Source organism: Pyxicephalus adspersus, chromosome 1, assembly GCF_032062135.1.
Source record: "Pyxicephalus adspersus chromosome 1, UCB_Pads_2.0, whole genome shotgun sequence".
Classification (NCBI taxonomy): Eukaryota; Metazoa; Chordata; class Amphibia; order Anura; family Pyxicephalidae; genus Pyxicephalus; species Pyxicephalus adspersus.
In genome coordinates, this window is record NC_092858.1 from 24146096 (window position 1) to 24170119 (window position 24024).

At 37.7% G+C, this 24024-nt stretch overlaps 1 protein-coding gene and 1 long non-coding RNA gene across 5 annotated transcripts in view; one reads left to right on the plus strand and one right to left on the minus strand.

Annotated features, from left to right (window-relative positions):
* DCLK1 (doublecortin like kinase 1) overlaps positions 1-24024 on the plus strand; it is a 208796-nt gene that overhangs the window by 86600 nt on the left and 98172 nt on the right. For all 4 annotated transcript variants that reach the window (XM_072404171.1, XM_072404164.1, XM_072404197.1 and 1 more), the window contains exons 4-5: positions 1589-1688; positions 18362-18478. In XM_072404171.1, the coding sequence (XP_072260272.1) occupies positions 1589-1688; positions 18362-18478 (217 nt within the window). The remainder of the gene's footprint in view (positions 1-1588; positions 1689-18361; positions 18479-24024) is intronic.
* LOC140326019 (uncharacterized) overlaps positions 1-24024 on the minus strand; it is a 131283-nt gene that overhangs the window by 19313 nt on the left and 87946 nt on the right. The gene's annotated exons all lie outside the window — the stretch shown is intronic.

A 24024-nucleotide genomic window follows, 5' to 3' on the forward strand; every position in this document is an offset into this window, starting at 1 on the left:
GGTATAGCCAAATGAAGACAAATTATTTGCAGTAAATAAATAATTTTCACACCAATTAACCAACATTGGATAATTTCTCACGGTACACCTGAAGATCTCTCATGGCACACTAGTGTGCCGCGGCACAGTGGTTGAAAATCACTGGTTTATACAAACAAACAAGTACATGCATTCCGAATTCTGAATTCAACCAGATAAAGCTTCTGACTGATGGATTATAGATCAAAACATAGATTAAATTGGCGTGTCAATGGATCTGCTGGTGAGTACTGGGGCTTAAGCCAACCAAAATGGATATTTCCAAATGGATAATTAAACCAAATTTTTACCTAGGAATGCCTAATTTAAAAAAAGTGGAATGCAGGACTGGAGCATGGATGGGTACTGGAGCAACATTGACCCTGATTTATGAAAGCTCTCCAAGGCTGGAGAGAATACACTTTAATCAGTGAAGCTGGGTGAACCAGCAAACCTGGAATGGATCTGGTCCAGGATTCAAAACAATTGCTAACAAATAGCAAATTATTTTTAAAAAACCATTTCATGTTTTCTGAATCACCCAGTTCCTTTCTGAAAGTGTATTCTCTCCAGCCTTGGGGAGCTTTCATAAATCAGGGCCATTGTGTCCAATTCCTTGCAAAACTGGAGAAGATAAACTATGATTGAGACCCTGGGTGATCCAGCAAACCTGAAAAGGATCTGGTCCAGGATTGAAAATCTTTGCCAACTAATAGTAAATTATTTTTAGGAAATCCATTCCAGGTGTGCTGGATCACCCAGATTCTCGCAAGATAGTCTATTTTCTCCAGTCTTGGAGAGCTTTAATAAATCAGGCCCTATGTTCTAACAACAAATCATGGACACAAAATCAAACCTATAGGGTGGGGGAAAGTTATACAAACAAAGTTATAGGGTGAGAGAACAACCTCTCTCCTTTCTACAAACATCTACCGTGAATGGATATTTTCTGGAAAACAAAGCTAGCCATACCAAAGTTTTCGACAATGACACATTTCTCCAAACCTCACTTGTCTGCCTGTCCTGGCTTCTGAATTACCCTTCTATAGGATCTCATTGGTTGTAATGGACTGCAATGATTGATGTGCAGTTTTTTGGCTACTAATTGGTTGTAATATGTTGGTAAACTTTGCAAATATTTACTTGATTGATGAAATAGGTCACTCTGTTATATAATAATATATAGTAATAAATGGCACCCCTAGAAGTATATCTGTTTGGGTCCAGTTTTTGTGCATAAGGTATATTAGGAGGAACATTTGTATCACTTTTATTCTTTTCTTGGAAGCTACATCTTTTGTGTTGTTAATAATATTAAGTTTCCCAAAGCATTTAAAAATTGTTTAAAGAATTTTTATGATGTCATTTTATTTATTTTAGGAGAACATTCAAGGCAGAGACAATTGGAATGAATTACGATGTGTTGCTGTGCAGATGTGACTAGAAACAGGTGTCTGTTCCTTGCATGTCTGCACTGCAGAATCCCCACTGATTTCATTATTTAGGTTGCTGGTTTGGAAGTGAACTGGAGATGTAATGGTATTCACTAATTATATAACCTCTCTTTCAGGTCATGTGCCTTCAGGATTTCTTTGGTGATGATGACATTTTTATTGCTTGCGGACCAGAAAAGTTCCGTTACCAGGATGATTTCTTGCTGGATGAGAGTGGTAAGAGAAAGTTTTCAAAAAAATAACGAGTTCAACAAGTGTTCCAACACTCATCATATTGTCGAAGTTTATGTCAGCTAAAAACATCTCACAGACATATCAGATCCAAGAACAACATAAACCCCCCCCCTAAGGAAATTTTTAAGCTTCATAAAAATCAGATGGAGATATGTTAGCAGATTTGGGACTTAATATACTGCCCTGCACAGACTAAATTACCAAACTTAATCTTACTTACTTACAATGTATAGGAATCTATTTTCACATGCATAACTTCACAAGTCCGGCTCCCACTGTGCTTCCACCCACCCTTGTCCTCTGCTAACTGCTACACCAATGTCATTTTCACACCTCTCTTCCCTTTGGCCTTTCACAGAACACTGCAGATGTAACATTAGTTTACATATACAGTATATATATGAATATATATATATATATATATATATATATATATATATATATATATTAGCATTCTCCCCAGAATTTTTTTAAGCTTGGTGGAAAAAATCTGTAGTAGGCGGGTGGGGTGGCAACCCCTGGATTCTGACCTAACTTTTCAGTACCCACCAAAAACAGCCCGGTGGTTACTGAAAAGTCCTGGGTGGTGTGCCGAACTAAGATGGGCTGGGGAGAGCCCATCGGATCTTTATTAAAGCCCTCCAAGGCTGGAAGAGGACACCCTTTCATCAGTGAAGTTGGGTAATCCAGCAAAACTGGAATGGATTTTCTAAAAGTAATTTTGTTATTTGTTAGCAAATGTTTTCAAACCTGGACCAAATCTATTCCAGGTTTGCTGAATCACCCAGCTTCACTGATGAAAGTATATCCTCTCCAGTCTTGGAGAGCTTTAATAAATCAGGCCAAAGGTGTGTGTGTGCATATATGAAGGGGGCGTTTATATATTGAAAGGGGCGTTTTGCCCCCTAGCCCAAAGTTTTCCAGTTCTTCCCTGAATACAGGTATACTTTAAAGTTGAACTACACAGAAAATTGTGAACCTGACATTTTTTTTTAGTACCCTGCAAAGAGTTAGATCTGGATGTGTTATAATCATGTTTCTGTCTCCCCCATTTTCCTTGCAATTTTGAATAAAATTCCCTTTATTGTTTACATAGAGAAGTTCTTTAATTATTAAGTGGTTGCTTAAAATTAAAAATATATTCATAAAATTGGCTTACAACTGGCTTACAATCTGTCTAGGGAGACATTAATTTGCCATCTGTGGGTTGGATGAATATGACAGGGAGATCAGAGTTACGTGGCAATGTTTAATCATGAGTAAAATGCCAATGTATAGTTTGCTTATGCCAAAGGAGGACAACATACAAGCAGATTTCCTGGAATGTTGATGATGGCATAAAGTGTAAATTACATTCTTATAATTATTGGGGATTTTGTTTGCTAATGATGCTAATTATAACTCTTAATGCTGAATATGACTGATCATATCTGGATACCATGATGACTTACTAGCACCTAAGTGGTGCTTTCAATCATCCTCGCAGAGGTAGTACAGACATTTCATTCTGATAAAAATGTACTATATTTAAAAATGATCTTGTGGTTGTATGTGTTATTATGTGGTTCAAGTATTGTCCGTGTTCTCGGTGTAAAGTATATAGTAAAGGGGTTATTTTACCTTGTTTTAAACATCCCTCAATGCCCCTAAAATTCTGCACACATGAATGAAGATCAGTATGCCACCACCAAGGTTGGGTAAATTGCTAATGTCACGAACCAGCACACCAAAAGTAAATAAACTGTTGCCAAAAGTCCAGCAGACCAAAGTTCTGCCAAGACTGTTGAAAAACAAGGCAAGATTTTGGACACGCTGGTTTGATTAGTAGTCCGTTTGTACCAAACTAGTCTGCTGCATATTAGCATTCTTTGCGTTAAGTCATGCTGTTCATTTGAATGTGCACCCAGTACATCGCAACAGACTTATTACTGCTTCTGCAACAATTTTTCCCATGCAGCACAATGCATAATAGTGCATCACTATAGACCGTGGTGTGCTGCAGTGGAGGTGCAGAAATATGTCATTCAAACTGCAGTGTGCATGGCCACAGCTAAAACGAAACAAAAGCTACCTAAAGCTAGATTTTAAAGCTACTCACTGTAACAACATGGGAGAACCTGGGTAATACAGCAAACCTGGAATGGATTTGAAAGCATTTGCCACGTAAAAAAAATGCTTTTCATGAAACCCATTTAAGAAATGATGGATCACACAGGTTCTCTTGAAGAACTTTAATAAATCAGTCCCAATTTGAATAATACATTTTTATTAATAGTGCACAGACACTGTCCCGCCATTAGGGAAACAACACCGGCCCCACCAGTCTACACAGACAATGATACCAACTCCTCGGATCTTGCTTAGTCACAACAAATTGTAAAATATTCACAAACAAGAAGTCATCAGCAGTGTGGCATATTCAACAATTGTTTTATTCACATCCCACCGCAGGTGACTCAAAGGACCATGACAGTACGTTGGCATGTTTTGTATTAACAGTACTTAGTCAGAGGAATTAAAACTGATCTCAGATTGAGGAGACTAAATAGATTGTTTTTCTTTACTGAAAAGGAGCGACCAACCTGTTCCATCAACTAAACTCCTAGTGAGATCAATTTTACATAAGAATCATAGGTTCTCCTTAGAACCTAACAAAACATTTAATAATTCAACAGTGTAGTGAATAAAATTGTGTCCCCTTAAAGTAAATCTTTAATTATAAGAAGTGAGGTCGGCCTGTCATCATTAGGATTACTCAAAACCCACTGCAACGTATCCACTAGATTCCCATTTTTCATACATTACTATTTATTTCTAAAGAAAATTTGCTTTGTTATTTATTTAACACATTGCAGTACAGTGTTTATATGTGAATGAAGTGTTATCCTTGACTGTGATGATGTTTCATTGTAACATAAAGCACAATAAAGGCGTCTCCAGAAAAAATGGACCAGTCACAGAATGATCAAAGGGATTGCATAGCATGTTGGTAATCCTCTTTGTAAGAACAAGTACTTGTATTACATGTAAATTACTTGTATGGTTTATGATAACGTGATGCCAAGCTTTGACAGTACATGCAGTTATGGCTTATTTAGCAGTTATGTCACTGCCTTTTAGGAATATTGAAATACTTTAGGCTGACTTTACGCCTATGCACTTTTATATTTTTACATATTTACCACCATACTAATTCATGTTTTTTTGCACACTTTCTTTGTGCATTTTAAGCCAGGATCACAGAAATCAGTGCTAGGAAAATATTAGTAATTATACATTTGCAGTACATGAAAAGCATGTATCATGCAATGTACCGGTAACTAAACTATTTCTAATGACGCACCACACAGTATATATGTTACATAGTTAGGTTGAACAAAGACATAAGTTCATCAAGTTCAACCACTAGAGAAATAAATCATACTACAAACCAGCATATTCCAGATAAAACCCTATATGCATAGTTACATAGTTGATCCAGAGGAAGGCAATGTGAATCAGACACATTAAAAAAAATGGAATGCCAAGTATAATGAGATTTGGCCATGAATCATAGCTATTACCAGGGACTTCATGTCTATAGTTTGGCCATAGTTGTATTTTACCACTGGATGTTAAGGTATACTTTTCAAATGTTTCCTTTACCTTTGACATACAGTAGAGAGCAGCTGCATTAGAAGAGCCTGCTGTTTTTTTTTCCTTATTCCTATTTTCCCAATATGAATTGCAGATATTTTGTTACAAGCAGCAATTTCAGGTCCCCTGTGATAGTAATCTGGGTTATTAAAATAAATTGTTTTATTGGGATAGGTGCCAAAGGCAGCAAGTCTTTGTGCCAAGAAAAGCAGTGCTTAGATACTGGCACCAAAACAACCGATCTAAGCTTATGTTTACCTATTTTGAATGTGAGCTCCTGCAGTAAATGCATTATACAGATGTTGCAGCAGTATCCCTTATTTAGCAGAAAGAAAAGTTGGTGACATAGTTCAAATGAGTTTGTATGTACATTTCTGGAAGAGAAACATTTCAAAAAGAGAGAAGCAATGTAAAAGTGTCCTCAAGCAATAGCAGGTGGTTTAACAACTATGTGCATATAATGAGAAAGGGGAAAGAGAATGGAACTAAGCACCAGCCACAAATAATTCACCATTCAGATCCCCCATATAAGTCTGGTAAGTCTGAAAACATGGGATGTGTGAGTGTAGATGAGATCATAAAGTAATCTAATACTGATGTCCTAGAGAGGCAAGGAAGTTGCAAGGATGAAAGGTAAGAGATATGGAGCAAAGTCTTAACAAAGGACTTTTTTGTTGTCTTGGGCAGTCTTTAGCTTTAGTGACTAGGGTATACTTGTCCAGAACTGGTCAGAGAGAAAGTGTTTTTGAGAATGGTACTTTAGCCCCCCAAATTAGGCCCAGTAATGAACTAAGTGGTGCATGCCCTGTGGAGTGGTGGGACCAAGAGTGGCAGTCCATTATATAAAGCCCCGTACAAACCCAGAAACAATACAGAAACAAACTCAGAGAACGGTCAGTGTTGTATAGACCATTGAAGATAAGATAGACAGTATACATTGCTATGCAGCAACCGTAGCCATGATCTGTGTAGCTATGAAAGGGCTGTGTAGCAAATCCTGTTTGATTACATTTAGGTCTACCTTATAAGAAACCTTCAATGACATCAGATCAGAATACATAGGCAAGGCCTGCAGTACCAATAGTAATTGAAGCTCAACAAGGCCATATTCATAAATGATGGAGCAAAACGCAAAATGTGAGACACTGTCCTCATCCATAGGAAATCTGGCCTCAGCGCTGACTTCATGGACTACAAAAGCCAAACTACAACACTTTAACACCAAACTCACTGTCGCCAAGCAAAATTATTTCTCAGCTGTCATTTCCTCTTAAGCTTCCAACCCACATAGCCTCTTCTCAACACTTGACTCCCTCCTATCTTCCTCCCATATGTTTTCAAACTTCTTGAGCACCTTGTCTACAAAACACTCACCGATTACCTGAGCACCAACTCTCTCCTTGAGCCCGTCCAGTCTGGCTTTCGAGCTGCCCATTCCACTGAAACAGCCCTTACTAAAGTGGTCAATCTAAGTCTTAAGGCAACTTTTCCCTCCTCTTTCTCCTTGATCTTTTCTCTGCTTTTAACACTGTTGATCACCCCCTTCTAATACAAATCATGCACTCCACTGGTATCAGTGGCACTGCTCTCTCTTGGTTTGCTTCCTATCTGTCTGACCGCTCCTTTCAAGTTTCTTTCAATGGTATTTCCTCCTCTCCCCCCTGTTGATGTTCCCCAGGGGTCAGTTCTTGGACAGGTTTTTTTTCTCTGTACACCTCTTCTATCGGTAGTCCCATATACACTTTTGGTTTACAGTACCATCTGTATGCTGATGACACTCAAATCTATCTGTCTACCCCTGACCTGTCTCTCTCAGTCCTGGATAAGGTTTCATACTGCCTCTGATTTCTGATACTCAACCAGGATAAAACCAAACTCATCATCATCCCCCACTCACATTACAAATCTCTCCCTGACATATTTCTATCTGTTAATACCACTGTTATTCGGCCCTCCCCTCAGGCAGATTGTCTTGGCGTCACTCCCGATTCTGCCCTCTCATTTACCCCCCATATTCAGAACATTTCCAGGTCCTGTCACTTTCACCTACACAACATCTCCAAAATCAGCCCCTACCTGTCCCCTGAGACCACCAAACTTCTTGTACACGCTCTTATCATCTCTCGTCTCGGCTACTACTGTAACATCCCCCTCTCTGGTATTCCACTAACCAGACTCTCTCCTCTACAATCTATTATGAATGCTGCAGCCAGACTCATCCATCCTTCCCTCCGCTCCTCTTCTGCTGCATCTCTTTGTAGGTCTCTTCATTGGCTTCCATTTCACCTGAGAATCAAATTCATCTCCTGTGCTTTGCCTTCAAATCCCTCCACAGTTATTGTCCCACTTACATTTCTGACCTGGTAAAAAAAATACTCCCCCTGCCGATCTCTCCGCTCCTCCAATGACCTACTAATGACTTCCTCACTCATAATTCCATCATACCCACGGCTCCAAGACTTTTCTCGAGCTGCCTCGACTCTCTGGAATGGTCTTCCTTGTCCTATTGAGCTTGTTTCTACTTGCTCCTTTAAAAGAGCACTCAAAACGTATTTTTTTCAAACTTGCCTACCCATCTTCTTTTGACTTTTGAAACCCTCACTACTTCCCACCACTACATATCCCCCCTTCTATTATGTGATACTTCCCCCACCTACTAGATTGTAGGCTCTTCTGGGCAGGGTCCTCTCCTTTTCACGTGTCACTGTCTGTATTCATCTGTCATTTGCAACCCCTATTTAATGTACAGCGCTGCGCAATATGTTAGTGCTATATAAATCCTGATTAATAATAATAACTAGCGAGTCACATCTGGCCAGAGGACAGTGGCACCATGTTGACCCAGCCTGGGTTAGACTCTATGGGTTCCAATAGATGCCTGCACACTGCAATACTTGTGCACAGAAGGTATACACCACATTCCTTAGGTAAAATGTGGTGTAAAGGGACTAATATTTAGGTGTCCAGAATAGAAGTTTGGTGGAGAAATGGCGGAAACTCCCCAAAAATGTGTGCTTACACCGCCATGGCTCTGCAGCTCTGTTTTTAACCCAATGGTTCATTATGCATCACTATGCATAAAAAAATCACATTGTGCCTTATTTTTTACATTTTGTGTGTGTTTTGTGTTGTGGTTAGCATCCTCCTTTAATTCACTAATACATAACATAACTTTTTCATGTAATCGCCATCTTTTCTTGGCGTTTCTCATCTTTTTTAAGCTGCTCTTTACTCCGGGGCACAGCAAAAGAACACAGTTTTGACAGTGTCTGTGGAGCACATCCCTGGAGATATTCTATTCTAACGATGGTTTAAGTTATTCAGAAAATCTGCTGTTGCTATGGAGCATAAATCACATGGCTGTGAAAGCTGGTCGGCACTCACATAAACACAGCAGGTTTGGGGTTTGCGGTTCCTTGTGGTATGATACCTTTAACACTTTTTCTTTTGTTTGCAGTTCAGTAAATTATATATTATTATTAAAAAAATATTGTAGAACACAGCAAAAATGAAGAAGTAAGTGATGCCCAGATCATCCAATCAAATTTCCAGTGCCAGTTTAAATAGGAAAGTAGTTATTTGCTATCGGTAGCACCACTGTTTTTCATTTTTTTAAACCTTGTTGAATTTCCTTATTTACCCATATGGCATTTTGGGATGTCTAAGCATGTTCATTTTTCCACGTAAACCATCCATGTTTTTTGCAAGATAAGTTTCCCTGTGCAGATGTGCATTCCATGTGCACATGGAAAGTATATTAAACTTTAAATATTAAAAGAGTTTTATGAAAAATGGAAGAGCACAGATTATTTAAGCATTTCAGGTAGTCCCCGAGTTAAGGACATCTGACATATGGTTGACTTCTAGATACGAGCAAGGCTTCCCTACTCGTTCCTGGGCAGGACTGAGGCTTGATGCAGGAGAGGGCGATTCAGTTTGCATGACTTGCAGAAGAAGTCTTTTGCTGTTCTGCAGCCTCTTGTAGCCCTTTAATGACCAAGACAAACTCTGCAGTTGTTTCTTTTTGCATATCAAAGCACAGCTTGCCAGAAGTTAATGAATGTCTAGGTTCCATAAAGTTTTGTTTTTTTGCTTTGTGAGGATTTTATACAGTAACTGACACCACTCTGCCTAATATTATGTTGAGACAAACATGTGTCCTAATTGCATTTAGTAAAATAATGTACCTGTTCCGACTTACATACAAATTCAACTTAAGAACAAGCCTACAGTCCCTATCTTGTATGTAACCCGGGGAATACCTGTATACATCAGTTATACTCTCCACATAAAAACTTTAAAGCACCGATATGGTCTGACAGCTTGATTTGGTGGTGATGCCATGTGATCTGGGTGAAGCTTATGACCCAGCTTTAAATAATGCATAGATAAGAATGAGCATAAGTACATCCTACTGGCCATGATGTATGATAATACAACCCATCACCATAATATTCTGAATAAAGCCTACCTCTAACTTTTTTTTAATTTGTATAGTCCTGGAAAAAAGTAAAAAAAAAATATTTTTATTGCTGACCCCTTTCCCTGTGATTGAAAGACAAAAAATATTGACCTGACAAATCCCTTCCCCTGATCTCTGGGGATAACATGTATTATTAATAATATGTATTATTGCAATCTGTCTGCTTTGTGAAGTGAAGGACAGGGTCACAACACAGGAAGAAGAGATACCCATCTTGGCTGCCATTCTGTAGGGAAGGGGGGCTGAGGCATTTCCTATCTTTGCATCACCCAGCTTTGTTCTCCAGTATGGTGGAGGAGCAAGTGGCCGCTAAATTCTGCAGGTTACCCAGGGCGATTTAACCTCCCTAGAGGTAACCCCGAGTGTGACTCGGGGTAGAAAAAAGTTGCTAAAAGCGGTAACCCCAAGTCACACTCGGGATATGTAAACTTATGGGTAGCTGACATTTTTGTTTTCTTCCATTCATGCATATGTTACAACATTTTAGTCTTTTTTAAACCTTATTGAACCCTTATTCATTTTAAAGTCCTTCGTTCACTTTTTTCTTGCTGATTCTTTACAGTTTGCATGTGAACTTTGAAAAATGTTGGTAGCATTACATTAAAAAAAAGTTTTCTTTTTTTTTTACCCGTAACCCAAATTCTTTTAATTTTACCCTAAAATTGTTGTAACTTTTATTATTAAAATAAATATAATTTATGTTAGTTTTTGTAGTGCTGAAGGTATTAGCCTGAGGAAGAAGAGTTGGCATCTTTAGCCTGCGTGACATTGCCCCTACATCTACTCTTTAGATAAAGGTATTAGGATGTATATAATGGCACCATGTTCCAATACAGCTGAATGCCAAGCTGGCCCTTCCTGGTACATTTAAAAGGTCGATATATACAGAGTTTCAGAATCATTTTAAAGGCATTATACCGACATAAAAAAGTGTGAAAGATGAGATAAATTCAGCATATTGCTGTTATATTGTAACCCTCTGTCTTCCATACTGTTGTAATGTCATGCCATTGAGCTATCACAGCCACGATTGTCTGCTTTACAATCAAAGTCCATCAACTATAAGACATTTATACAAACTGCCAAAGGAACATTAGACAGGCAGAGAAATAAACTGTTCCCAGGTGAAGATAAAGATGGTTTCAAGAGACAACCTTGAATACATATTCACATTTCTCACTATAATGATTTAAAGCAATGCTTGTGTCCGATGCTGTGATTTTGTTCTGGTGCAGAGGGAAATAAAAGGATCTAGTTGGTAGACATAGATAATATCTATTTTTTATTTTCTTTACCTAACTTGAAATATTAAAAAGTTTTTAATTCGAAGAGTGTCTAGTGAACTATTTAAGTAGACGTATTATTGCCTAAATGTGTTCCCATCTCTCATCCACATGGGTTTTGCTGGGGTTTGACAGAATGGAGCATTTAGGCTTCATGAATATATACAAATATGTGGGTCTTCTCATCTGGGGAAGCAAACTTCTTCCTACAAAATGTAAAACATGACTTGTTCATAAGCATGGCCAAGGGCCATCTCGGTTTACATTCTATAGTTAAGATCTAAAATGTTTAATAGGTACATTTAGCAAACGTTTATGTTACAAAGCGAAAGTGTCACAAAGAACAACTGCCAAAGTTATATGGAGGAATAAACCTTCCAAAATCAACTACCGTATTTTTCGGACCATAAGACGCACCAGTTTTTAGAGAAGGGAAATGAAGAAAAAAATATTCTGAAACAAATAGTGTCCTAAAATATTTTATGTGCATTAAAAACCAACAGCACAGTCATAAACACATGTAATCAACCCTGTAAAGTAAACAGCAGCATTTAGAACCATTATTAACATTATTTATATTTATTTATTATATTAAAATCATAAATTATAATATAATACATAAATATAAATAATAATTTAAAACAATAATGAAATAATAGACAACAATGTAATCTAAAAATAAAATCAAAATGTACGGTACTTTTATTTTTATGTTGTGTGGTGTTTTTGTACTGTAAAAACCATTTAAAAGCAGATTACATTGTAATCTGCCTTTAAATTTCCCTCCCTGACACACCCCCATACATCACCAATCATATCACTGGAAGATGACTCATCCTCCGGAGTGATGTGAGGGGGGGGATTTCCCTGCGTGCTCACACAGACAGAGACAGATACGGAGGCTGGAAGCTGCTGGCATGTGTGGAGAGATACATAGTATAATGCAGGATTTCTGCATTGTGCTATACATCTCTCTGCAAGATGCCAGCAGCAAGCAGAGCTGCGGACACCTGGGTGAGTATTTCCTTTCAGTTGTAATCCGATTGTCATACTATGTATGACAATCGGATTGCAATATAACATTTGTTTACTTTGTGTTGTGTACGTGTGTTGTGTATGTGTGTGCTTTCCTGCTCCCAGCATGACTTTGTCAGCCAATCATGCTGAGAGTGGGAGGACGCAAGATACCAGAGTGACAGGAGTCACAGTCACTCTGGCCGTGCTGGACAGGAGAAAAGCCGGAGGGGGGGGCTACACAGGGGGGACGGGACAGCGGCTGGGGAGGATACCGGAGAGACGGCCCGGGCACAGAGGCTACATTTGGACGGTAAGACGCAGGGACTTTTTCCCCCCACTTCTGGGGGGAAAAAAGTGCGTCTTATGGTCCGAAAAATACGGTAATAACTGAAATAATATTTTTTTACATAGTTTTTATTTGGTATAGTAATAGATTTATCATACAGTATATGCTATAAACAACTATTTATAGTGCTGGTTTTGTAAACAGTAGGAGCTGCCAAATGAGAGGTAACATCGCTTGTTTTCAGTCCTCATCTATCTTAGCTGTACATAGAGCACAACAATGCTTTTTAGTAACATTAGTAGTGAGAATTAAGAGATAGAATCATTTATTAACAATAATTGCATTAAATTCTCATTAAATTCTGCAGATGTTGATTCCGTTATTTAATTTTCTGGCGCTTTTTCCCATTAGTAAATTCTCTGATTAACAATTCTTTGCCAGCTGACGAAGGTACAAAATCTTTTTGTTTGCTAGGCTGTGTGCCCTGGAAAAAAATCCATGTTGATTATTTTGATTATTTTAATGACCAACGTTCAGCATTTGGGGACAATTAGCATATAAAAATATGGGACAAATCTTTTATACATAAAATGACAAGCACTTAGGAAAGTGTGCTGCTTAATTTAATTAAACAGGTACCCAAGCTTAAATGGTGGGTGAGCATGCAAAATATGTACAGGTAGTCCCCGGGTTACATACGAGATAGGGACTGTAGGTTTGTTCTTAAGTTGAATTTGTACTTAAGTCGGAACAGGTACATTTTTTTAATAAATGCAATTAGAACGAATGTTTATCTCAACATATTATTAGGCAGTGTGGTGTCAGTTATTGTATAAGAACCTCACTGTGAGTTAATCACAAAGTAAAAACAAAAAAACTTTATGGAGCCTAGACATTCAATAACTTCTTTCCTTAACTTTTTTTTTTTTTTTAAGAAAATTTGGGTATATATTTATTTGGAGCTTGGCTAATTCATGGGGGTCAGTATGTACCCTTACATTGGTGGCCAGTGGGTAAAATGCAGCCATTACAGTGGTGGCCTGAATGCTATCCTTACTTAACTAGAAAAAGTATTTGTTTCATGCTGGTTGTTCTGCCAAGTGATGTTGCCCCTGGAACTATGAAGGCACCAGCAATCAGCCACAAGAAAACAAAAAACAACAACTTCTTGGGGAACCCTGAAGTCCTACCAAACCCTGGTTAAATTATATTTTGCAATCTTTGTTCTTTATATCTAATATCTGGGAAAATGTAAGAATTTCTAATATGTTTGTAAAGCTACATTAGGCTTCCCTGTCCTCAAGGTCTAATTTTCAATCTGTGGGTTGTTGAGGGAATTGTAAAGGAGTTTTCCAATATCTACCGTGTTTCCCCGATTAAAAGCCATCCCCATTAAATAAGCCACCCCCGATTTTTGAAAAAATAAATAAAATAAGGCACTCACCCGTGAATAACACATCCTCCGATATCCGATCCTGTGTGTGTCTCCTCGATGCTGGCTGCAGTGTGTGTCTCCTCCTGGCTGCAGTGCAGAGCCAAGCTGAAAGTAAGAAGCTGGCACATGCACCCCCGCTATTCTAAACCAGGAAGCAAGCTGCTGATCCCTGCCCTAACGGAGATCCCTGCCCTAACGGAGTTACCTGCCCTAACAGAGATCCCTGCCCTAACGGAGTTACACTTAAGTACCGGTAAGTGAACAGAAGGGGACAATCAATGGCAAAGAGTGATCAGAAGGGGACAGTCAATGGCATAGAGTGATCAGAAGGGGACAATCAATGGAACATGAGTGATCAGAAGGGGAATATGAATGGCACATGAGTGATCAGAAGGGGAATACGGTATGAAAGGCACATGAGTGATCAGAAGGGGAATATGAATGCCACATGAGTGATCAGAAGGGGACAATCAATGGCACATGAGTGATTTTCAACAATAAATGTGTACTGTAGTCTTCTTCATGGAAAAATAACACATCCCCCTGAAAATAAGACCTAGGGCATATTTTGGCATTTCAAAAAATATAAGACAGTGCCTTATAATCGGGGAAACAGCGTAATACTGGACAGATTGTTTAGATATATCAGCCTTGAAGCTGTATTGGAAATCAGCTCCCTCAAGTCAACAATCCTTTCTGGTATCTTCCAAGCTCATAAAATTATCATTCAGGTAGCATTCTCAAACAATGTAAGTAGAAAGAAAAATGTGCAAATTATCACTTGATCAGAATTTTGAAATCACCATTAGAATCTCCCAGCTCGTTGGTAGTGTATATAGCTGTCCTTGTAGTCCTTGACATCCAGGTAGCTGTGAATCAGATAAATATTGATGAAGGGTTCAGATCCGCCCTTGAAAGTTATTGTTTTTCTTGATCAGAAGAATAAAATCAAGTGAGTCATAGTATCTAGGGTATTTTTTAAATCATTGCATCGATGAGTTAACATCATGCAATTTTATTTATTTTTCCTGGAAATTTGCTTTACATTCTATAAAGTTGGAGTTAGTTTATAAATCCATAATGAGAGCAGTGAACTAGCAACATCTGAATTTTAGTTAGATATTCATATCTAGAGACAGGTTCAATGGAAACAAAAAAGGTAAAATCCTTCTTTGGCTACAAAAAGTAGAATAATTTCTCCAAATAAGGGGGCACCTTTTGTCACATATATGTTACATTCAAATGCAATCTCAAACAATTCCATACACATTTTACATTACTGTTTGTACATATATTTGCACCAGAATTTGCATTCTTTATTTTCAATGATCACAGGTAATATCTGGAGTTTTTGGCCCTTGCTGCAGCTGAGCGCAACCACTCTTGTTTTACCAATTAACTTGCAATAAATATGGTTTAGAAGTCCACACCACCCTATATAGCTTCAGGCACTGAAGAAATTCAACATCATATTTCACACCAGATGCACTAGAATCACAGCCTATTTCTCTTTGTTTTAGTAGCAGTAAACTGACAACTTCCAGCCTTTTAATATAAATATACAGCAGCTGCTAAAAGCTTTCCAGAGACCCACCTCGACCTCAGTTGCAACCTTTGAGGTTGAATTGTTCCACAGTGCCTGCTTTTACAGAGGCCAGTAAAAAAGTTATGTTCATGCTCTTGTTTATGATGTAAAAATACTTGATTATCCATAGACCAACCACAGGGTCAGCAAAAGACACATAATAGTAAATGACTAAGAAGGGTCAAAGTAGAACAGCAAATGTAATTACTAGGTAGTTTCCGGGTTAAGGTCATCTGACATACGGATAACTCCTAGATACGAACAGGGCTTCCCTGCTGGCTCTATGCAGGATGGAGGCTTGAAGGAGGGAGGGGTGGTTTGCATGACTTGGAGAAGAAATCTTTTTGCTAAACACAGCTGAGACTGAGCTCTTTCTGCAGCCTCTTTTAACTCTTTAATGACCAAGACAAACTCTGCAGTTGTTTCTTTTTGCATAATAAAGCACATTAATGAATGTCTAGGCTCCATAAAGATTTTTTTTTCTTGCTTTGTTTGTGATTAATAGTGAGGTTCTTATACAGTAACTGACACCACGCTGCCTAATAATATGTTGAGACAAACATCTGTCCTAATTGCATTTTTTATTATTATAATGTACCTGTACTGACATACATACAAATTCAACTTCAGTACAAACCTACAGTCCCTATCTTGTATGTAACCCGGGGACTACCTGTACATTTGTTACATTTTATTTAATTATATTTGCTCTCACGGTCATTTAAATCAACTTTTTTGTACTGACGCCGAATTGTTAAAATTAAAAGGTGAATACTCTTCTCAGCGGAACTATAACCTATTTATACTTACCTGTCCTCGTTCCATTGAGGGTGCCTACATCTTTTTCCTTCTTCTCTTCCTTGTTTCAATCTTTGACCTTATTGATTGGCTGGGTTGGGATCAAGTAACTCCTGCACTGGTCTGCACAAGTTCATTCATTTCCAGCAGTTGCACGGAAGCTAGGATGCTCTAGGTTTGGGTAGCTCTGTGATTTTGATCATACAAGAGTATATTTCATTGTAGAATGGACGTTGCCTCTCCCTTTCTGAAATAAAGCCCTGTCTGGTCACTTTAAAGCCTCTGGGGCTTGAAGGATTGTTTCCACTGGCACATTAGCTATGCAGTTCCTATGTGTTATATATGCATGGAGATAGCACTACATTGTAAAAATCCATTATTAACAATTTGGGTCATCAAACATTACAATATGTAGTTTTATTCCATTAGCCATTTTTTTTCCATTAAACTCAATTAAATAGGAGTCCTTCAAAATGTACTGTGCAATAAATACATAAAATCTGCAAATGCACTTTTAAGTAAATGTTTTTATTAGGTTTTCTTCATATTGCATACAAGTTTGCCGTTTAGTGACAGTAAGGTGTCTTGTTCAAATGCTAATAATATACCAGCTGGAGAAAGAAATATCACAAACAAAAAGATAATGTCAGCTAAAACCACTGGGATAAAACGGGAAAGAACATCAGCTGTGAAACAACCAGAGTCATATATTATAAAATATTCCATAGACCATCAGCGGTACATAAAAGTGATTTTGATATATTGTAAATACTATTTTCAGATACCTTGGTGGAAAAGTTCCCTTGAGGACAAATTATGGGATACATGTAATAGAACAAACTTTTTTCAAATGTTCTTTTTTCTTGTGCATGAAACGCAACTGTTCTTATGTGAATAAGGAAAGTAGATTCAAAAGATAAAACATAGTATACAATAGTTCACTTAAAATACCTTATTACAATGAAATGTTCTGATTGATATTAATGAATCCTATAGAACCTAATACAGATTTAATGGCAATGATTCATATGATAACAGAGTTGTTATTGAGTAATGAGTAATGGTTTTAAACTGTCATTGCACAAAAAGTACAATCTAGTTAAATTGGTATCATTCCTACCTCATTTAATGCTGCTTTATGTTAACAAGAGCCTTTTGATGTATAGCTCATCATCATTTTGTTGGGTTAGTTTCAAACTAATTTGAGTTTTCTCAGTTTCCTTATAAGGGATAAGTACAGTGTAATGGCTCTCACCTAAAGCGTATAGGAGCCTTAACAATAAATGTAATTATTAATTATTATTAAACACACACTTAAGTGTTTTTCGATTGGATAAGTCCAAAATAATACCTCTTGATCTTGCCAGAAACCCCCCGAGTTCTCACCTTGCTATGGGCAATGCTGGTAAAATCTCAAGTACAGGTAACAGTCCTGCCAAATTCTTCTCTGTACAATACAGAATATCTCCCCTACTTTGACTTTTATATTATAGAGGTTATACTAAGGGCAGATAAATTGAGCAGGAGGGTCCAGGTTAGACTGGAAGGGTGCACACCTGGCCGATGATAGATTGCAACTCAAAATGTTAGAGAAGTCAAACCAAAATATTTTAGGGGCATGCTTATAGGTATATGAACAAACTTGGTTTATAAACTCAGCTGACTAATATTGATGACATATTTCCCCACAGTCATTCTATAAAGATGTTGAGGACTATGGGCCTGATTCATTAAAGTTCTCCAGGACTGGAGAGAATACACTTTCATCACTGAAGCTGGGTGATCCAGCAAACCTACGAACGATTTCTTCAAAGTCATTTGTTATTTGCTAGCAAATTTTTATAATCCTGGACCAGATTCATTGCAGGTTTGCTGGATCACCCAGCTTCACTGGTGAAAGTGTATCCTCTCCAGCCCTGGAGAGCTTTATTAAATCAGGCCTTATGTGCAGGGTGTTTATAAAGCACAGTAATATATAATGGAAAGTATAAATAAATGTAACGTATAAATAAATGATTACTTTGTGGAGAGATTACTTTAATGATATTATACCCAGACTTTAATGATCTTATGTGTTGAGTATACAGCAACAGATTTGCAGTTTCTAAGGTATCCTTCCTTTTCTCTTGTAGAATGTCGGGTTGTGAAATCTACTTCATACACTAAGCTTCCGAACATACCACGCCGAAGTACAACCAAGAGCCCAGGACCATCTAGGCGAAGCAAGTCGCCAGCATCAACCAGTTCAGGTGGGTGCTATGATAGAGCTTGGGATAATAATGTTTTCACTTCTTTTATTTATACTTGTTCTCACTTTTTTTCTTATTTGTTCACTCAAGACATGCTTCTTCCACCATGTGTTCCTCCATTGTCCATTGGCCACTACAATTAGAAAAAGGTGAAAGAGGGAAATAGGCATTGTCTGAAGGAGTGATAGCCCATCCACACAGTAAAACTCATAAGCCTTCCATTTTATTCTATATAGGTTAACCAATTAGGAGGCTAAAAAATAAAAAGACTGGCTTGACCTTTAGAGGCAAACTGTACAAATATTTCCAATTGCTTGCACCTCTGGATCTAATGATCATTGTGGCATAATGATTTTACTGAAAGTTATCTTCTTATATAGCTTTCTATAACAATCTCACTTTGTATTGCTCAGATTTATAGTTAGGATCTGAATGTTTGACTTATGCTGATGCCTTTTTTATTATAATAAATCAACAATAAAGATCATCAAACACATGTGTAAATACCATAAAGATGGCTAGACTAGGAATTGGGATGCAGAGGCTAAAGAACCAATGTATGATATCTCCCAAGAGCATCCACCCAAATAGAAGTGTTGATGAACTGATCCTTTAAATGGCAATATCCATTTCTATAATGAAGTTTTCATGATAAGAAATGGGTAGAGGTGATTGTCATCAGGATCCAAAGACTGAAAAACATCTCAAAATTTACCGGTGTTCTTTTTCAATTGAATGTGTCATATCCATCATCATATCTCATTCATTGCTTGTCTAGTAAGTCTTTCACAGGGGCAATAATTGGAAAACAATATCCCCAATACATAGCGATTAACTCCTTGCAGAGCTTCCAATACTTCTCCTCATTGTACAAAACTAAAAAATAATGACTGTCTGGAGATGCACTTTAAACCAAACCGAATGTTGTGTAAACCAAGTTATTTTAACGTTACCCTTGTATTCATTTTGTCATCCTGTGAATGTTCTGAAACATCTATCCCTCTGGTGACTTAATGAAACAAGGAGGATGTATATAAATCTTGTGGCTTGTTTTCTGTAAAACATTGGCATAGTTCCTGTGCTGATAAGCGCATTTGGATACAAAGAAGCTATTGTGCAGATAGTACATATTATGCAGCATTTTGCCTTTACCTGTCTTACGTACATTGTGTGCTTCTGGCTTTGTTCGGTTTTATGGGATGATCATTCTGTCAATACTGTCACAGAATGAATAGATGAATCATTCAACTGAGTGATGGCCGTGACCTGCAATATAAAACCGGCTATCATCTGTGATAAATTCACCCCTGGTTTCCTAAAACAGTGAGATGTGCTGAAATTGAATCAACAGATGCATCTTGAGTTAGAACACTGGCAGTGAGAAGGAGAGAAGACAAGATATAAGCAAAGCTCAGATTTAAAGTGTACCTAAATCCAATGGTAAGTATGTTATCCATTGGGGGGGCATAGGTGGCACTGATGGCCCATCTGTCCCTCTAAGAGGCTAACAATCTAATGTCCCTATTATAGTCATATGTCATTAGCACAGTCCAAGGTCAAGTTTTGAGAGAAACCAATTAAACCTAACTGCATTTTTGGATGTGAAAGGAAACCGGAGTACCAGGAGGAAACTGACCCAAACATGGGGAGAACATACAAACTCCTTGGAGGTAATGTCCTGGCCGATATTCAAACCTGGGACCTAGTGCTGCAAGGGCAAGAGTGCTAACCTCTGTGCCACCGAGCTGCCATGTTATATTTTATGGGTCATAAATATGGCGATCACAAATCATCAGTAGAAGTGACTTCCACATGAGTCTTTCTATCTACGGCCTCCTATACCATTGAAGATTTCATTGTTTACGGTATTTGAATAGAGATGTTACATGAGGGAGTTTGGGTATATGAAGCTGAAGTCAATCGTACAACAAACAGTATGGTTCTCAACCACAACTCTTATAGAATGATACAGAGGGAAATGACTCATTGAACCATCCTCTGTAATATTATTTCGGAATGAAACTGTTAAGAAAATCAATGTTTTTAGGACAGCCATTGAACAATAATCTAGAACAAAGTTTCGGAAAAGTCAGGTCATCTCCAAGCAAATGTCGTCAGTATTAAATTCTGCTGCCTACACAGCAGACGTCAGATTTTGTAATCCCTGGAGCTAAACGTTATTAAAGTATTACTACTCCTACTGGGCTGTTATGTTATTTTGTATGAGCATCTCTGAGCAGTAGTAGCTGTCCCATCTGACATTTAAAAGTGATTGTCTTCTGGAAAAGAATGATGTATTTTGTCAAGCAATTTAGGTTTCTTCCCATGTTCAGCAATGTGGCTACTAGCATTTAAAAGCAATAAAAAAAACTGCTGAAGTGACCACAATAGGAAAACCTATAATTATAAAAAAAAAATTGAAGCTTCTACTTACAAAGGCCTATGTGTCAATCCCTGTCATAGCTCCTGTTTTTGCCAACTCCTGTTCCACCGAAGTGATGATTAATAAGGTTGTCAATCACAACAATGGGCCAATAGGTACAGGAAGCATAAGGAGAGGCCAGAATCATGGACCTCGGGGGCTGTTTTGTTTGCATTACATTTCTGTCCTGGGATCAAGGCTCCTGGGGGTGCAGACTGCCTTCAGCTAGCCATAGGCTATGAAATATTTATGATAAATGAAATTATTTATTCAAAAATCAATTATAGTCAACTAAAATTTAAACATGCAGGGCGTTTTTGTATTTTTATTTAACTGTTGCATTGATTTGAAACCATTGTCATGGTCAATATTTCAATTAGATAAATGGTGGGAACAATTTTAATACCAATCAAATATCAATAAGGTGGATGGTACATCAAATACTTCTAGTAAATTGCCAGGATTATTCTAAAGTGATCAAATGTGTGACCCTAAACTGCATAAATAGCACAAAATGGCCCTAGAACTTTCCACATCTATTTTATTTTTGTATGTAACTCTATGTTTATTTGGTCCATCAAAGCCTATCTTCCCACCACACTGCAATGGGCAATTGCACATTTTTCCTCGGAGATATTAGAATAGGAGTTCATTTCATACCTTTTGCAAGTGGTGGTTTCTTAAGCTGCATGATGTTCTGAGTTGTGGGTGAGCCTCCACATAACACAGTGCAAGGCTTGAAAGACTGGTACCATCAGTGATTGACTGGCCGGTCAGCAAGACTTAAAAACATAAGCTTAACTCCATCAAATAAGTATGTTCTCCCTATTTAGACAAAAAGGGTATATTTGACTTATTTTATCTTTAGTCTAATTCAATCATCCCCTGGAAAAAAGGACCAATAACCCCTGCAAAGGTAAAATTATTGTTGCCTGAAGTTCAGCTTTAATTTCCAATGGCTGGGAAACTTTAGTACTTATTGATTTGCAGTGTCCCTTGTAACACCAGGTATAAGCCTTGTCAATGATACTGCCACAGCTTGCAGAAACTCATTTACCATCAGAACATAAGGTCTGAGCTCACCTTCAGGAATTCAAGTCTGAATATATTGAAAAGTGTTAAACTGAGAGATGCGTTTTAATGATTTGCTGAACTCCAACTGTGCGCTAAATAAAAGATTACATTTCTATTGTGCTGAATTAGTCCTAGCACATTTAAAACAGACATTGTATACCTAAAAGCTGTCTTCTCTTGTAGATCTTCAGTGTTTGTTGTTGTTTTATTGGTGATATTTTAATTGTGTTTTATGTTTGCTTCTAGGTGTGTTGGATGTTTGGATAAAAATTATATTCTACTTTCTCTGATCAATTAAATTGATACTTCAATAACATTTACAAATGTATCATTATAATTGATGTATGTTTATTATTTGCCCTTTTAAGTATCATGTGCACCTGTCCACCTTGGATATCTGTCAGCATGTTTAATTTTGAAAGGCCCTGACTTTGAGCCAGTGACAGAGCAGGCTAAAAGACCTGTATGGTTAACAATGCAGGAGGAGCCATCACTTTTTTGATGCCACATCATTACACAGCATATCTCTTTATGGGTCATATGTGCTTCCACACTGCATTACAGCTATTTCCTTTCACTTCCATTTTCAGCCAGTGTAAGGATCAATCAGATGTGACATTGATTATAGGAAGAACATTATATGCCAGACAACATTTCCCAACATCTCTGTATTACAGTGAAAAACATTTAACTACACAAGGAAGGACAGAAGGACAGAGCAATTGTAGGGCCTCAGTCTGTTAACAGGTGTCCGTATGGCACGAGCAGTCCTGAGTTTGTGGATAGGTGCACAGCTGTAACTAAGGACAGCCACCTAATGGAGGTTTTTAATTAGTACAGTTTTTTAAGCAAGAATTTCCAAGCAAATATTCCACAATGCTTTTGTGTTTAGGAACTAAGATGGCCAACGCTTGAGATAATTTAAGTATTAAGACAGACCTAAACTCAAAACAATAAAAAGTCACTAGGAAGTAGAGCCTATTAACAAAAGAGACATCTCTTTTGACAAAAAATAAAGGCCCTGGCTCCTGGTGGCTGTTTTAGCTCTACACTGTACAGCACAAGCTTGGTTCTGTGGATATGTAGTGTTGCTTGATGCTGTAGAACCAGTCGCAGTGATCATCATTGGTTATCCAACGGATGAAGTGGATCACTATCTTCTCCGCTATGGAAATCCCCCATTGAGACAGTATAAAAGATAATACCTTCTGAGGACAGTGTGCTCCTGCAGGACTGGGTAAGTATATGCCATAGTTGGCAAGTGTGCTGTGTCTATTTATTGATTATGACAAAAGCCCACTGCCAACCAATGTGTGTAGTTCCTCTTTAAATATTTTAATGGACATATGACCTAATACTAAACATAAGATTAGAAGTTGTTCTCTTTATTACTACCAAACCTTATTTCCTGCTAATATACTGATTACACTGAATATTCTGCAGGGTTACTGCACATGTACCAGCATGTCTTTATAAATGGTACGGCTTGGTATCTCACACACAGCATGGCTTATTTCCCCATACTGTGGACTTCATATCTTTGGAAATGTACATTATCATAGAGCCCAGGAACAAAATAAACAAGGTTATTAACTGCATTGCAGGACAGTATAAATGTTCAGACATGCTTCTTTGTGTCAGCTTTTTCCTGCTTTATTAGGAGATTCATGGAGTTTTTACAGCTATATAATGGCAGGATTAAATTGGACTCAAATTAACTGGGCCTTTGGCATTGTTTGTAACTGGATACAAACACAGTAAGATAAATGTAATAATATATACTTAAAAGAATGCCTAATAATATATACTTAAAAGAGTATTTTGATAGTCAATAGCAATCATGTAAAAAAGTTTAGCGTATTCAAGTAGGAAATAATGGGACACAATTCACATGTGGTCATTTACAGGTTACTGTCTTACATACTATGGAAAGATTCATTCAACACACTACTTTTCAGGGCCAGAAGGCCTCAGATAGGAAATTTTCAAGAATAGGCTCCGCTAGAAAAGCGCTTCTAGTGTCATCTATTCGTGTTTTATTTTTGTGATA